General features: G+C 50.9%; 1 protein-coding gene across 12 annotated transcripts in view; it reads right to left on the bottom strand.

The window, feature by feature from the left end:
• Nucleotides 1-8,804: 8,804 nt before the first annotated feature.
• Nucleotides 8,805-17,504, bottom strand: part of FRMPD3 (FERM and PDZ domain containing 3) — a 143,954-nt gene continuing 135,254 nt past the window's right edge. For 11 of the 12 annotated variants that reach the window (XM_070462246.1, XM_070462247.1, XM_070462256.1 and 8 more), the window contains 2 exons: nt 14,182-15,003; nt 8,805-12,638 (listed from right to left, as the gene is read on the bottom strand). In XM_070462246.1, the coding sequence (XP_070318347.1) occupies nt 9,685-12,638; nt 14,182-15,003 (3,776 nt within the window). In that variant the 3' untranslated portion in view covers nt 8,805-9,684. The remainder of the gene's footprint in view (nt 12,639-14,181; nt 15,004-17,504) is intronic. The other variant, XM_070462257.1, reaches the window with a different exon arrangement.

Here is a 17,504-nt window from a genome sequence, read left to right as displayed (position 1 = left end):
AAATGTAAGTCATGGTTTTATTAACAAAAGTCTATCTTCTTTTTTTTTTCCATGTGCCTTGTGGGATTTTTAGTTCCCTGTTCAGGGATTGAACTGGGGCCCTCAGCATTGACAGTTTAAAGGGCTAACCACTGGACTGCCAAGGAATTCTCAACAGTTTATCTTTAGGTTTACTTTTTCTTTTCCTCTAATTTTTGGCCACACCCTGTAGCATGTGGGATCTTAGTTCCCTGACCAGGGATAGAACCTGTATCCCCTGTGTTGTTGTTCAGTTGCTAAGTCATGTCTGACTCTTTGCGACCCCATGGACTGCAGCATGCCAGGCTTCCCTGTCCTTCACCATCTCCCGGAGTTTGCTCAAACTCATGTCCATTGAGTCAGTGATGCCATCCAACCATCTCATCCTCTGTCATCTCCTTCTCCTTTTGCCTTCAATCTTTCCCAGCATCAGGATCTTTTCCAATGAGTGGGCTCTTCACATCAGGTGGCCAAAGTATTGGAGCTTCAGCTTCAGTCTTTCCAATGAATATTCAGGGTTGATTTCCTTTAGGATGAACTGGTTTGATCTCCTTGCAGTCCAAGGGACTCTTAAGAATCTTCTCCAGCACCACAGTTCAAAAGCATCAGTTTTTGGCTGCTCAGTCCTTCTTTATGGTCCAACTCTTACATCTGTACATGACTACTGGAAAAAGGTAGAATCTTACCCACTGGATCACTGGGAAAGTCCAACAAAAGTCTATCTTAAATCCAGTTCTGGGACTTACCTGGCACTCCAGTGGTTAGGACTTTGTGCTTTCATTGCTAAGGACCCAGTTTATTCCTGGTCAGGGAAGTAAGGTCCCACAAGCCACGCAGCAAGGCCAAACAAACAAAAACAGACAAACAAAACACAGTCCTGTTCCATAAGATTTATCTCATAAAGCCAAGTTTTCTGTTTTACCTTAGGATTTGCCTGAACCCTTTAGATGGATTTCACTCTCTAGAGTTCTTGTGAGTTGGTTTCATGTGAATGTAGGCTTTATTGTACAAGGTCAGTATTCCAGGGAGTGAGAATCATCTGGGGATTTAAGAAACGGGAGATTTTATCCCCCTTGACAGAAGGGGATTAGATGAAAGCAGCAGGGCCAAGCTGGCTCCGTGGTCTGTTCTGGTGCTTAAATTTTATGAGTTAGAGAGTTCTCCCAGTTTAATTATTGACCTGGGGAATGTTTGGGTGATGCTAAAGTACTTGTCTTTGTCTAAAAAAAAGCTTATATGAAAGAGTGTAGAGAAAATGTGCTCTTTTAAAGCATAGAAACACTAGTTCAACCCACTTCTTTTATTAATGTATAGCAAGACACTGATATTCAAAGGAGGGAAGTGAATGCCCAAGGTCACACAGCTAGTTCTTGAAGGAGCCAAATCTCCTGGCTCCTAGTGCCGCTCTGTTACAGAGCCAAGCTAGTGTGGGCTCAGGGCTGCAGAAAGGGCAAGTCAGATCAAAGCCTCTTCCATTGTTCAGCAGGGGGAGCATCTGCCTGTTTTCGACTCAGTTCTTTGAATTTTTCCAGGTCCCTGGAGGCATTGTACATTCCTGCTGTGCCAGGCTAGGAAAGGGGCAGGAATGCTTGTCTTTGTCTCAGTTTCCTACCAATTCTCCTGTCCTTGGGGGCAAGAATAATGCCATTGCCATATGGCATTTCCCCTCCTTTTTCCTCTAAATTGTACTAGGAAGCAGGAATTTATAGGAAATGCTCCTATAAATTTTACTAGGAAACAAGAATCTGCAATCGGCTTGCCCATTCTGCAGATTTACCTTCAAATTTATATGAGGGAAATTCCCTGGTGGTCCAGTGGTTAGAACTCTGTGCTTCCACTGATGGGGGCATGAATTCAGTCCCTGGATGGGGAACTCAGATCTCACAAGCTGTGTGGCTTGCCCCCCCACCCCAATATTTTTTATATGAGGTAGGGAGAGATGGGTGGGTTTCTGAGTTTACAAGTAGACAGGCTGAGGAATTGAATGATTAGGATTCTAGAGAAGGCAAAGAGAATTCTGTTTATCTCAGTGGCTTAGACCATCCCCACTGGCATAATGCCATAACTGAAAGAAGGGATTTCCAATGGCCACGTTACCTAGGTCACAGGCATGCATATAAATTCAAATATCACATTCATTGCATCCTGCGCTGGATATGACTGAAGCTAGCTTTGTAGGAAGCTGTGAGGCATGGTATAAATTGATTTGTGTGTTAATCGGATGGCTCTGAAACCAAACATAGCCCTGTAATACTAGTTTTTATGTGGGGAGAGGAAGAGGAGGAAGAGGTCATTTTGTAAGGGGGGAAGGCCTAGAGGGTTATTACCATGTAGAGCATTGACAAGCCAGAGGAATGCTTGAGGGCCCAGAGTGTCCTGGCAAGGGAGAACCAGGGGTAGGGAAAGAACCAGGGGGTGGGAACCAAAGCCAGCTTTGCCTTCTAAGCTATCTTGCTGTGATCTGGAAGCTAAACTGCCTCCCCACCCCCTGCCTCCACAGGTCTTCAAAAATCATTTCTCCTGCTGCCCTTAGCCCACTGCCATAGGTTGGCAAACTTCGAAGGTGGGAGTGGGATGCATGGAGCTAAACACAGGCACTGCAGCAAGAACTTGAAGCTGTCCCTGAGAAGCTGGCTAAGAATTTGAAATGGAAAGTTGTTTCCTGTGAACTAAGCCTGAATGTTGAAAAAAAAAAAACAACAACGAGAAGTTCAAGTTTCCTTGAATTATAGCTGCTTTAAAGCAAAGAGGATGAGAATGGAGAGGAGAGGAAGGTGTCAGAGAAACAAGCTGGGGTACTGGCCAATAGCTGAGAAGAGCTTTGGGTCTGCCTGACGGGGAGCCTTGGGTCCCAGGATGGGGGTGTCTACTGAAGGAGCAGGTGGGCTTCCCAATTTCAAAAGAAAGGCCCGAGAGGGCAGAGACCTCACACATGCCTTTTTGAGGGGAAGGTGGTTTTTGTTGGAAAATAATGGATATTTGAAGGAAATAGACACCCAATTTCCTAGTGCCAGGCTCTTGGTACAAGCTTAATTAGTTTCTGTGGACTGGCTGCAAAGGGGGCAGTTCAATTTGCACTTGTTAAGCTCTACAGCTAGGAATCGGGATTTTTACAGCTGTTTTTTTCAGCACCACCTCATTAATCCTCCCAGCTGCAGAGGGAGGCTGAAAGCTCAGTCATCTTCGTTTTAGAGAAGAGATCCAAAAAGAAGAAATGATTTGTACCCTATCAGATGGCAAGTCAGCGGCTGGGCTGAAAATAGAACCAAACCCTGATTCTGGGGGAACCGCTCACCTTACTCACATGGCCACCTTGCTTTGCCTGCTCATTGCAGAGGAAGAAATTTCAGCTGGCACAGAATCTGACTTCCCTGTCTGTGCCCAGGGCTGTGGTTGGTGGTTTATTTGCAAAGTCGTGTCTGACTCTCAGCAATCCCATGAACTGTAGCCTGCCAGGCTCCTGTGTCCATGGGATTTCCCAGGCAAGAATACTGGAGTGGGTTGCCATTTCCTCCCCCAGGGATCTTCCCAACCCAGGGGTTGAACCCATGTCTCCTGCATTGCAGGCAGATTCTTTACCACTAAATCATGGGACTGACCTTGTGCTAAAGTGTGTCAGAGGCAACACTGGGGCTGAGAAGGAGACTTTGATAACATGCTCCATCTCCTCCTGGCGCCCCTTCCTGGCACTCTGTCATGCCAGGTCTCTCATACACAAAGAGGTGCCTGACCCCCAGGGCCCAGATGCACAGAAATAGGTGAGCCTTAGCTGTCCTCCCCTTGGGGCCTGCATCACTATATAGTTCATCTGATGGACTCAGAGCGTGTCCAGCATTTCCATCAAAGCACATGTATGGGTAGAGAAGGGTGAACCTGGACGCTGGTGAGGTAGACATGGAAGCCAGAAGTATCAACCATGAGTCTCGAGTGTCTTTGAAATATGTTTTCTTTACAGGAAGTTCAATTTCTTCATTCCTCTCCAAATTTTTACATAAAAACATTGAAGATAGGGACTTCCCTGGTGGCCCAGTGGCTGAGACTTTGCACTTCCAGTGCAAGGGGCCCTGGTTCAATCCCTACTCAGGGAACTAGATCCTGCATGCTGTGACTATGACCCGCTCCAGCCAAATAAATAATAAGTAAAACAAATATTTTTGAAAAGTTGAATATAGCAGTCATGTGGTATTTGCCTACAAAATCTTTGAGAAAAATGCCAGTGCATAAGGAGTATGGGTCATAACCATGGGAAACTCAGATTCCCATTTGAGGAACATGGGGAAGGGGTGTTCCCCTCATTTTTGATGATGGTGGCTTTTTGGACACAACTGCTCTATATGACTCCACTGGTTCTGAGAGTCACGTGGCACTGGGGCTACTGGGTGAAGAGTCAGCTGGGCTTGCAGTATCCTGCACCTTCCACCCCAACCTTACTAATGACCCACACACTGCCTGTACCTTGAGCAACAGTTACAGGCCATCCTCTGATAAGTGTGGCTGCGCCTGTGCCTGTTTTCAGGGGGAGGGGCTTTAAAGTTGGCACTAGGCTGAGTACTGCAGGGTATCAGGTGAAAGCTTGGTCTGAGTTTGGAAACCAGCTAGCTTACTGCTTACCAGCTGTATGACCAAGGTAGTGACTTAACTTCTCTAGGCTTCAGTTTCCTCCAAGAAAAGTGGATATGCTCGTAGTATCTCTCTCTAAGGATCTTAGGTTTAAGATCATGCATGTGTGCATGCATGCTAAGTCACTCAGTTGTGTCCGACTCTTTGTGACCCCATGGACTGTAGCCCACCAGGCTCCTCTGTCCATGGGATTCTCCAGGCAAGAATACTGGAGTGGGTTGTCATGCCCTCCTCCAGGGTATCTTCCTGACCCAGGGATCGAACCCATGTCTCTTATGTCTCCTGCATTGGCAGGTGAGCTCTTTACCACTAGCGCCACCTGGGAAACCTGATAAGATCATGCATGTAAAGTACTTAACGCAGCGCCCAGCATATGGTAGATGCTCATACACGTTTGTGTGTGTGTGTGTGTGTGTGTGCACATTTAAAGTCAGGGATCATATTTTTCTGTGTTGTGGAAGGCTCCCAACTTATTCATATTCCTTTCAGCCAAAGCAGTGAACATTAGAATGAGGCGTCAATATGCAGAGGGAAGGACAGTCATCGCAGATGGGAGGGCCAGCAGCTCACAGTGAGCACACTGCTAAGTGGTAGGTCCAGAACCTGCAGCTGGAAAGGTCAGTGAGGGCGCCAGACAGTGTCCCTGAGATACTGGGAGCATGGGCAGCACCTGCAGACTTGGTGGTATGTGGGCCGTGATTGTGAGTGGGAAGCAGAAACCAAAAGTGAAACAAGAAGTTCTGTACCTGTGAGAAGTCAGGCCTCCATGGTTTCCACGTAATGGTTGCTCCCAGCAAGTCAGGGCATTGAAACCAAGGAACCCACCTGGAATCCAGGACATTTTGCCCAGACCTGAGACTGAACCCTCAGGGGTCTTTCTTCTGAAGACACACACTCACAGTCTGGCTCCCAGCCTGACAGGATGGGGCATGGGATGGAGTTAGTACTCCCATCCTAGTGGCTCTTTGGAGAAATTTGATCCTAAGACAGAAAATCATGCCCCTTCCTAGTGCTGGTAGCCGATCCTCTTCTGCCCCTTTGGCAGAAGAAGTTCTGGCTCAGGCAGGCCCTTTCAATTCATTGTTGATGAAATTGCCTATGATCCACAGTGTCTTGATAGCAGCTTGGAAAAAAAATATGACTGTGCCAACACCACAGGCATCCTGGGCCCACACCAGTAGCCTGAACCCATTTTCCTCGAATGGCCTGAAGTTGGAAAGGCAGGAGTCAGGCTCTGGGGACTTGTGTCAGGTACAAGATGGCTGGAGAGGATCAGCTTCCGGCTCTAGTTCAGGCCAAAGATGGTGAGGAAGGTGCTAGTGGGGAGAAGCCTGTGCCAACCCCCACCCAGGTCTCCCAGCTATTGCAGAGAACCATCCCAGGTCAGGAGAAAAGGAGCCCATTGAGCACCTCAGGGGAGTTTGTGAAGCTTTTGGAAAGTAACTGGTGAAACTCAGCTCTGAGTCTGTGGGACACTTTTCCTAGTTGGCACAAAGGTATCTCATAGACTTGTGGGGACCTGTGATTACCACAAGGACCCAGAACAGGAGAAACAGAATCAGCACTCACCATTAGGTATCTGAAAAACCAGAGAATTTAGTTCTGCTTAGAGTCCTGCTGCTTCTATTGTACGAAAATACCCCTCTCCCTAGAAATTGCCAGAGGCCATTGCAAAGTCTGTAATGGACGTGACTCCTCATCTTTGATAGGGGGATGCCAGGCTGCTGGGCCTTGTCCAACTGCACTGACTGGGGTTAGCCATTCCCAGAGAAAGGGCCTTTTTCATGAGGGTCAGATGTCTGGCAGGACTCTCTTCACAGCAGTCATCTCATTCAACACATTCTTTCAACAAATATTTATTGAACACCTATTATGTGCCAGGCAGGTACTGTGTGGGTGCATACCCAGACTATAGAACTGAATAAGAAATGCTTTCTGTTTTGCATATAGGGTTATCGTTACCATCTTTCTAAATTCCATATATATGTGTTGGTATACTACAGTTGGTCTTTAATGTAAAGTAATTAGCCTCCAACTAATAAAAATAAATGAAAAAAAAAGTAGAAAAAAAAAAAAGAAATGCTTTCTGACTATAAGGAGCTATTGGTGTGGTACAGGACTGCAAGTTTCTGGACTGTCCAATCAGGTCATTTAGAGTGGTGGCAGGCCTCTGTTCACACTGGGACTGACTTCAAGAGTCCCAACCTTGATGTCATGGGATGTATCCCTTGCCGGTATTTCCCCAAAGAGTTCTGCCACCAGGTCACCCTGGGTGGCCTCCCACATGCAGAGCCACCCACCTGACTGTGCTGTCTCTGGCTCCTCCTCCATGCTTGGCTTCCAAACCGCTTTAGCCATGACCTTTGCAAACATGAGAAAAAGCATCTGTGCCCAAGCTTTGGGAGGAAGTGACTCATTAGGGCTACTGTACACAGTTGTATAGGATGTACACTCGGCCAGAGAAGCAAGTGGGGCTGAAATTGCCAAGCTATGTGTCCAAAGGCCTAGCATCACCCAGAGGACTAGGCCTGCCCCCCTCCCCCCAATTCATCATGGCAGGTGGATGCAGCAGGGAGGAACTTTTCCTAGTTGGCACAAATGTATCTCATAGGTCCTGTGATTACCACAAGGACCCAGAACAGGAGAAATAGAATTGCTGCCCCTCATTACGTAACTCTCTGAAAAACCAGAGAAGTCAGCTCTGCTTAGGGTCCTGTTGCTCCTATTGTGTGGAAATACCCCTGTCCCTAGAAATTGCCAGAGGCCATTGCAAAGGATTGGCTAGCTTTAACTACAGGCTAGTTCTGAGGTAACTGGGAGCAGTTTCAGAGGAAGAGGCCCCATTTCCCAAAGCAACTTGAAAGCTGACCTAAATCTCTATCTCCCAACTCCCAGGCTGTCCAGTGCTCTCAGCACGGAGCACATGGTGTTTCTGTGCTACCCCTGCCCAGTCAGTTCTGAGCTGGCAGCCATGGTGGCCAGTTGAGCCAAAGGTCCCAGGGTCAAGTGCCCAACGCCTGTGACCAACAGGAGACTTCTAAGAGGGGCAAAGGGGAGGCTGGAAGAGCAAGGTTCTTAGCTCTCCTTGTCTACCCGGGCCCAGATAGATGGGTGAGGGGCCCAGTGGGAGCATTCAGGGGGTTGCCAGCAACCAACAATTCAAGGACACAAGGACTTCCACACAGAGGCACTGCAGAGACTTATTGGGATAGTAAGATGAATAGATTTAATCATTCTTGTTTGAAAAACAAGACATAAATTAGTATATATATAGAATTTATATATTTTATGTAGTATATATACTATATACAGACATTAGAAAATGTGTCCTCTACATGAGGTTGAGGGAGAGGTGAAGGATGGCGGTGGAATGAATGACACAGGCGGGGCCTAAGTGGTGAAGAGGCAGGATCAAGAGGTTGGGAGAAGAGGGAGACCATGTCAGCACGCAGGCTCACAGTGGTCGTGGGGGCAAAGGTTCCCCACCTGGCTGCATCTCTGGCCCATTAAACAACTTGGTCCTGTGGGAGGAGAGGCAAGGAAGAGGGGGGCACTGGCTTCTGCAGAACGAGCTCCCCTAATCCTTGCTGGGAAGAATTGCCACTCAGGGGGTCTTTTATCACACTCGGGGGTACCAAGGATAGGTGGGGGTTGAGCACAGTGTACATCTTTATAAAACTCACATAAGAACAGGAGGTTTCACATGAGCCTCTCACAGAACGATGAATGAAGCAGACACAGGGCACAAGCATGTGGGGAATATGGAGAGGTGCATGAGAAGCAATCTATACAGAAGAAACATTGGCTTTCTTTGTTCCCTACAATGGGCAATTAGTAGGGACTCCGTGTCTTCACTCCCAGGAACACTGTGGGGGGACGGTGACGGCAGCAGATGTGTGTCAAGAAGAATGCGAAACAGTGTGAATTCCCTTCCAGATGACTCCGGGGGAGGGGAGAGAGAAAGAGAGAAAGGGGGAGAGAGAGGTGCAGGACTGCACCGGGTAAGGCGCTCAGCTTCTTTTCTTAGAGAGACAAATCCACAGGGTCAATACACAGCCAAAAGCATATACTCAGGATTAACATATCACGCTAGCTTCCAGAAGTTTAAGATATAGTCATCGACACCCCCCACCCCCAACCCCCTGCCCCCCACCCCCCACCCCCCACCCCCAATCTGTAGCTAAGTCGGACTCCTAAGGACAGTCTGTCTGGTAGAGAGATGTTGAGAGGAGTCGCATGCTGGCCGCGACAGCCCCTATGCTGGGCCGGGCTGGGCAGGGCGGGCTCCGAGGCCTGCACTGGGTCTCCCCAGGGCAGATGCGGTCACCAGGTACCTTACCCAGGACGAGCGGGGTAATCCCAGATGCCTGCTCCCTAGTGGACTGAGCTGCCCTGCCCATCAGCAAGGGACAGGGCACTTTGGGGATGGCTGGTGTGGAGCTACTGGGCCCAGGGGCGAGCGCTCCCAAGGCTGCCAGCCTGTAGAGCTGGCTGCCAGCAGCCCAGAGTGGCTGTTTTCTGCAGACCCACCACCTGGGCACCAGCCCTCAGGGTGGCTACTGCCGAGTGAGTGAGAGCTTGGGCACATCTGGGCTGTGTGCCCTCTCCCTTCTGCTTGCTCGGCACCGCTGTGGCCCTGGAGGGGAACAGGTGCCAAGAGGAGCTCGAGACCCACGGGCTTCAGGCCTGCCTCCCTCTGACTCCCACGATGGAGCAGGAAGTGGACCTGACGTCACGTCTCAGCCCTAGAGAAGAGAGAAAATACAGCTCTGTGACGGGCGTAGTGATGGGGGGGGGGGGGGGGGGCCGTGGCCCTCACAGTGACGCCCAGAGGCCAGGGAAGGGGCAAGGATACTCAGGGTGGCAGCTGCCTGGAGCCCTCAGGGACAGCCTCCAATCCAGGGACTTATCAGTCCCTGGAGACTGAGGGCTCAGGGGGGCCCTGACTGGCCCAGCAGACACATATACTCACCACAAGATGCAAAGACCACAAAGCTCAAACCTGGGGCCACAGTTGGAGAATGGGGGCAGGCCTGGACAGATGGCCTACTTAATAAGGGTCTTTAAGGAGCGGGTGAATGTGCTCATAACAGTCGCTGAAGTTGGGGAGCCCGGTGGGTGGCCCCCAGCTGCCCCCATAACTGTTGCTGCCTGCTGTTGCTGCTGCTGCTGCTGGTTAAGGTTCCGGGCAGTGGACTCCTCAGCTGCGCGCAGCAGGAAGGTGTAGTTCCTCACCACCTCTTCCACCTTGGCCAGCAGCTCCTGGCGCTGGGCCTCAGAGCGCACGATGAACACCAGCCGCACGAAGGTCTCAATGAGGCTGCTCAGCACCTGGAAGCTGCCCGTGATGGCCGCCAGCATATGCGTGGGGCTCTTGTCCACGTTGGCCACGCGGCGGCAGGAGGCCCGGAGCTCCTTGAACTTGAGAGCCAGCTCCAGTTTGTATTCAGAGATCTGGGAGACGTAGGGCTTGGGGGCGCGGGCCTCAGGACTGGCCACACACTGCCGCAGGACCGTCAGCAGCTCATTGGTGTCCAGCCGGGCAGCCAGGAAGCCGTCGGGCAGGCCATAGGCATGGGCCCGCAGGGCATTGATCTTGGCCAGGCTTCCCTCGAAGGTGGACACCCGCAGGTCGATCTCCTGGGTGCGGCATGCCTCGGGGCTGCTGCTGCTGCAGGTGGCGGCATCCAACACCTGCAGGGTCCTGCTCACCACGGGTACTACCTGCTCGTCCAGCTTCATGCCAGGCAGGATCTTCATGGGGATGGAGTACGAGAGCTCGTCCTTGCCGTCGCTGGCGTCATCTGCCATGTCACACTTGCGGTAGTAGAAGCAGTAGCGGATGGAGCAGCACTTGCTGCTCTCACTGTCCTCATCCAGCTCCGCAGGCTTCCGGTACACCTCTTCTGGCAGTGAGAACACGGCCATCTGTCGGGGCCCTTTGGTCTCAGGGGTGACATGGACGTAGGAGGGGTCTCCCAAGGTCGGGGACTCCAGCGACTTGCTTTTGGGACCCACGCCTAGGGGGAGGCCCGCCTCTACCTCCTTGGCCTCCCTGGGCAGCATGCCCAGGGGTGGGTGCGGGTAGATGTCTGAGGTCAGCGAGGCCCTGTCACCCTGGTCCAGCTCACTGATGCTGTAGCGGCGCATCAGTTTCCTGTAGTTGGGAGCTCCGAGACACTCGCCCCCAGAGGCACACGTGGTCAGGCAAGAAACACCACTCTCAGGGTCCGATCGGCACTCTCGGGACTCCAGGCTGGTGGAGCGGATGCGTCTGACACTGGTGGGGGTGTCAAGGCTCAAGCCTGGGCCGGCCTCTGGCTGCCTCTGGGTAGGGGTGACCCTGTCCCGATCCTTCCCCCGGAGGCTGGGCACTGGCGTCTGGGGAGCCTGAGGCCGGGACCCCCTGCACATGCGCTTGCAATCACAGCTGCGCCTCTGCTCACGGGACATGCCAGGTCCCTGCTGCACAGGGCTGCTGCGGAGCTGGCAGCTGCAGCGGCCTGGCGCTGGAGGTTGCAGGTACTCGGCACCCGGCAGCTCCCCCTGGCTTGGCGGCTTGAGGAGTTCCTCGAGGAACTCCAGCTCATACTGCTTCACCTTCTGCAGCTGGGCCTGCCGCTCATCGGTCTCCTTCTTCTGGCGTGTTGGGAAGGTGGCAGAGAATAAATTACGGAGCCGGAAAGGACCCCGGGAAGATTTGGGCTTGGCAGGGCCTTCGGAGGCTGAGTGGGCTCCATCCAGGGTGGTTTCAATCTTTCTGGAGGGCATAGTGCTCACCTGCCGGCTGGCGGCTTGAAGCCTCAGTGGGCTTTGGCCTCGTGGTGGGCATCTGGGGCTCTGCAGAACCATGGGGTAGCTAACTCGGGGAACCAGGCTGGTCTCCTCAAGTTTGCTGCTTTGGGGGGTGCTCTCCAGCTGCCCCTTCTCCCCATGGCCAGAGATGGTGCCCTGTTTGTGCACAGAAGGCTTGGTACCCTCGGGTCCGCTCTTGCCTGCTACCTCCCCAGTACCTTGCTTGCCCGCTGACTCTCGACTCGCTCGAGACAGATAGGTTTTGGTAGGGAAATTTTGAACAGGCAGCCTGTCCTCTTGTGGGGAGAGGTGCAGGCTCTCAGCTCGGCTGCCTGTGGGTGCTCTGGAGCTGGAAGAGACCTCTGGGCTCAGCTGCTGCTGGGAACCGCGAGAGGTCTCTGGAGCACCGGGGCTCATTTTGAACTTCAGATTCTTAGTGGCACTGCCACTCATTGTGCTAATTTCTGGCCTTACTAGGCTGACCTCTGACCTCCCCATGTTGGCCTCTAGCCTTCTCTCCCCACTGCTGGGGGTGTTCCCCAAGGCTCCAGCAGGGGCAGGTAGGCTCTTAGTGTGAACCACCTGCTGTAGGGCAGCTGAGATGATGGCTGGGGTCACGCTGCCCTTTGGGTCCAGGATAAGCTTGGGGCTCAACCTGACCTCCTTGGGCAGATTCTCCCTTAGCTCAGAGACCTGCTCTTCACTAAGGGATGGTGTGGCCGCCCTCAGTGACATCTCTAGGCCTGCCCTAGTGTGGCCAGGCCCTTTGTCCTCAGGAACTGGAGACAGCAGGCTCAGATTCTTCGGTTCACTCAGCTGTGGGGACAGTGCTGGGTGCACTGCCAGGGTGTATGTTCGCTCACGCTGTGGCTGGGCCTCAGATGGGGGCAGCTTCCTCCGAGCGCCGGGGGGACCGGGACTTTGGCCTGCAACCACTGGCTGGAGGGATGGGTTGGGATCCGGGCGCCCGAGAGAATAAGGGGCTGTGAGAACAGCCTGGGCTGCACAACTCTGGATCCGGAAGGGCAGATCCTTGCGGGCCAGGAGGCTGTCCTTGTTGAGGTGCTGGGCCAGGAAGTAGGTGGTATTCTGGTGCTGCTTCATGGCTGACATCATCTCTGACATGTCTGTGAGCTCTGAAGAGTTGGTCTCATGGCCTGAGTCCAGTGATGATTCAGGGGTGATTGTGGCCAGCACAATCAGACCTGGAAGGACAGGAAGAGGGGTCTTCAGCACTTACTCAGGTCAAGTCCTTTCTGATCATATGTAAACGGTCTGTGAGGGTTAAGGTTAGTCAATAGGATTTCAAGCTGGGAAAATCCAGTCAGCCCTGGGGGGCCTGCAGGGCTGAGGGTGTGAAGCGGGGAGGGGAGGGGACAAAGAGGCAAGCTGGGAGATGGGTGATGAAGGGCTGGAATCAAAACAAAAGAGGCCAGAGAGAAGATCTGGGCAGTTTGATGGCAAATTAACATGCAAATCACAGGCAACATAACATGCTAATCATCACTATTTTTAGACTCAACAGCCTAGGAAATTTTTGTTAATTGTCCTGAAGAGAGCTGACAAAGAGAGCTCCCTCTCTCTGGCACTCCTCATTTGGTCAGACTGGCCTACTGTCCCCTCAGCTGAGACCATTTAGCAGACCTTGGCCTCTCTCTGGCTACCCACACGGGCCTCTAGCCTGGGAGCAGCTAGTGCTTGGAGCTCCAGACTTTGAGTAGAGAGTCATGCTAGGCCTAGGGGCCGAACACATAGGGGCTGCCCAACACCAAGGATGCTCTTACAGACAAAAAAGGCATGTGCTTGCCCTGGTCAGCTAGGCTCCCTCTGACCCCAATAGCTTCACTTTCTGTCCACACTTGTCCTTGCCTCGCATGCTTTCCCATATGCCTTCTTCCTCCCTATTTCTTTCCTTTCACTACAGCACTGACCTCTTTTAGGCATATGTGTATGGAAGGATGTACATGTGACTATGGGTGCATGTCAGACATGTGGGCTTGTTTATAAGATGGATGTGTGTGGGTCTATAACAGGGAATAGCATGCATGTTGTATGGCTTGCCTACCAAATAATAAGAACAATGACTACCACTTACTGAATCCCTACTGTGTACTAGGAAGTTTTTATGTATTTTGCAGGAATGATCTCAATTTAATTGGACTGTTGTTCTCAAATCCATTTAAGATGACGAAAGTGAGGCTCAGAGAAGGTTAAGTACCTTGGAAAAGCAAAGGTGACACTGAAAAGTGGTGAAGGAGCCAGGACTTGGGTGCATCTGACTGAGAGCCAAAACTCTGAGGCAGGATAAAGGCCTTAGCCCTGAGCAGTGATGGCTCCTGGTTCCTCTGACCCCAGGTCCCTATGTGGTTAGTTGGTCATTTTGTTTTTCTTCCAGACACATGCATGCTGGATGTTCCTTGCCTGTCTTCTATCTCTCTCACAAATTTGCTCTGATCCTCCATTCTGGCCTGGCTCCGTAGCTGTCATGGCCCCAATCCCTGGGGTCCATCCGCAAGACATTTCCAAAGCGATGGGATGGTGAGAGCCAGACCTGTAGCAGAGGCTGAGCAGAAGCTCCCTGTCACAGCATCATTGCTCCCCCAACCCTATCTGAACTGCCTCTGGGCCATCCACTGCCCTGACACATCACGCTTTGACCTTTGCTTGGGAAAAAGAAATGTCACCTGCTGGCCCTGCCTGGGCAGGACAAGGAAGGGGAGGCAAGAGAGAGGAGGAACGGGCTGTTACCTGCAGTCTGTGGGGGTGGGGGATGTGGTCCATCCTCTGAGGCTGCCAGGGCTTCCAGAGCCTGCAGAGTGGACACCAGGGCATCATCTAGCTCCTGGGCATGATCTCGGACTGTCCGGGTCTGCACGCTGTCAATCAGTGTCACTGGAATCTCATCGTACAGGAGCCCCCGCAGGTGGCGTCCTTGCTCCTGGCTCTGGGCAGCCCGGCGCTTGGGGTCATCCTCATCAGAACTGTTGTCTCGGAAACCAGGAGGTGGGGCAGCGATGGCAGGCAACAGCGAAGTGCTCTCATCTTCTTCCTCTTCCTCCTCCTCACTCCCGGGGGGTGGGAGGGACATCAAGTCCACCATATTGTCACGAGAGGAGCCAGACCTTCCACCTTTGCGAGGGCCCAGCTGCTCCTGGAGTTTGGCTTTGCAAGAGTCACAGTAGAAGTTCAGGGCTTCAGCCCCAAGGGAATTGTCCAAGGTGTAGGAGCGGGCCCTGCTGGCACAGGGCTCGTGGTCTAGGCTAGCTGCATCAAAGTCATCAGGGATCGCCTCATAACCTTGGCCAGAGCTCTTGGATGTGGGGTCAGACTTGGTTCGGGGCCTGGTCTCCTCAAAAAAGATTAAGTTTTCATTGACATCCATCCGGCTTTCCTGTTCCTTCCTTTGTTCCCGCATGTGGAGGTAGCAAAAGCTGACAAGCTCAGAGTCGGCAGGTGGGGGCGTGCAGCGGCTCGACTTCCTGGGGCCGGTGCCCACGCTGCCCACATAACTACTCTCCTTTTTCCCCAGGTGGCCCCCAGTGTCAGGGCGGTGGGCGCTGTGCATGTAATCTAAACCCAGAAAGAGAATCAACAGATGAGTCCTGGTGCTGAGGACTGTGGCTGAGTTCACTTGGCGTCTTGGGCCTGGGTCTCTGGTGCCCAGCTGGGTGGTGGGTACTAAGAGAGAGCATGATTTGGCTGCTAGAGATGAGGGAAGGGGCAGCCAGGCTGCTACTGACCCTGAAAGTAGAGTGAGTAGAAATGAATGGCCTGGGTGGCTAAGAGTCCCAAGGTATGGGAGCAGTGGGGGCCCCCATGGGGGGCCTTTTCTGCAATGGGAAAAGGCATGGGGTGAGGTAGGGTGGGGGTGAACACCTTGGTGTCTGGGCAGAGCTGGACTCTTACATGGGTATGTGGTCCAAGAGTCAGCTGTACGAGTGAGGTTTGTTTCATGTTCCTTCGGAACTGTCACTGTCTCCAGCCCCACTCTATTCAGAGCCTGTGTTATACCTGTGTGATGGTGTATCTCTTCTAGCAGAAGGAAATGAATCTGACAAGTTAGTAGTGCTTTAGTGAGAAAGTGTACAACAGGTAGTACAATTCCAAGAGTGTGTATTTCAAAGAGGATGGTCAGTGGAGGGCACCTAAAAGACCAGAGCTCTAATAATAGAATTTGGGGCATCTGAATGTGTCAAGCATATGAGAGAGATGCTGGCATGTACATTATTTGGGAGGAGAGTAGGGGGAGCATTTCTTTCAATTCCTCAAATCACATCACTTCTCTGTATTCATACAGGGCTAGTCTGCCTGCATTACATACATGTGGCAAAATATTCTAGTCAAGTATTTTTTTTTCCTGACCATGCCTCACTTAAGAGGGATCTTAGTTCTCTGACCAGGGATGGAACCCAAGCCCCCTGCATTGGAAGCACAGAGTCTTAACCACTGGACTGCCATGGAAATCTGATACCAAATGTATTTTAGAGACAGTAATTTCAGGAGGAGTTCAGAGGAGAGAGAGAGCCCTTCAGTTTAGAATGATCAGAGAAGACATTCACAGAGGAGATTTAACAATGGTAAGTGTGTAGATCTGGAGATTATTCATAGCAAATGCTTTCTTTCTAAATGGCTTCTCTCTTTTAGTCTGTTTTTTGGGCCCCTTCCCATGTTACTTGTGAGAATATACTCCAACAATGCCATTTCCTTTGTTATCAGCAGACAGACCGATGGCAAACACTAACTTAGGCTAAGGCTATATACATGATCCCATTTAATCCTCACAACAACCCAATGAGGTAGGTGCTATCATTATCCCCATTTTACAGGGAAAGAAACTGGTCCATTCATTTTGTGACTTAACCAAGGTCACATGAGTTGTAAATGGCAGTCTGGATTTTTTTTGTTGTTATGCTACATAGCTTTTGGGGTCTTAGTTTCCCAACCAGAGATTGAATGCAGGACCTTGGCAGTGAAAGCTCAGAGTCTTAACCATTGGACCAGCTGGGAATTCCCTGGCAGTCTGTATTTGAGCCCAGGTTTGAGAGACTACAAAGCCTATGTATTTTTGTTTGTTTTTTCCTTAAACTTTTTATTTTATATTGAAGTATAGCCAGTTAACAATGTTGTGATAGTTTCACTTGGACAGCAAACGGATTCAGCCATATTTATACGTGTAACAAAGCTAGTGGAGGTGATGGAATTCTAGTTGAGCTATCTTCAAATCCTAAAAGATGATGCTGTGAAAGTGCTGCACTCAATATGCCAGCAAATTTGGAAAACTCAGCAGTGGCCACAGGACTGGAAAAGGTCAGTTTTCATTCCAATCCCAAAGAAAGGCAATGCCAAAGAATGCTCAAACTACCACACAATTGCACTCATCTCACACGCTAGTAAAGTAATGCTCAAAATTCTCCAAGCAAGGCTTCAGCAATACATGAACCATGAACTTCCAGATGTTCAAGCTGGTTTTAGAAAAGGCAGAAGAACCAGAGATCAAACTGCCAACATCTGCTGGATCATCAAAAAAGCAAGAGAGTTCCAGAAAAACATCTATTTCTGCTTTATTGACTATGCCAAAGCCTTTGACTGTGTGGATCACAATAAACTGTGGAAAATTCTGAAAGAGATGGGAATACCAGACCATCTGACCTGCCTCTTGAGAAACCTGTATGCAGGTCAGGAAGCAACAGTTAGAACTGGACATGAAACAGCAGACTGGTTCCAAATAGGAAAAGGAGTACGTCAAGGCTGTATATTGTCACTCTGCTTATTTAACTTATATGCAGAGTACATCATGAGAAATGCTGGGCTGGAAGAAGCACAAGCTGGAATCAAGATTGCCAGGAGAAATATCAATAACCTCAGATATGCAGATGACACCACCCTTATGGCAGAAAGCAAAAAAGAACTAAAGAGCCTCTTGATGAAAGTGAAAGAGGAGAGTGAAAAAGTTGGTTTAAAGCTCAACATTCAGAAAACTAAGATCATGGCATCTGGTCCCATCACTTCATGGCAAATAGATGGGGAAACAGTGGAAACAGTGGCTGACTTTATTTTTGGGGGCTCCAAAA

This window comes from Odocoileus virginianus, unplaced genomic scaffold (assembly GCF_023699985.2).
Source record: "Odocoileus virginianus isolate 20LAN1187 ecotype Illinois unplaced genomic scaffold, Ovbor_1.2 Unplaced_Scaffold_1, whole genome shotgun sequence".
Classification (NCBI taxonomy): Eukaryota; Metazoa; Chordata; class Mammalia; order Artiodactyla; family Cervidae; genus Odocoileus; species Odocoileus virginianus.
The sequence above is the reverse complement of the archived record's forward strand: the minus strand, read 5'-3'. Positions and strand labels throughout refer to the sequence as shown.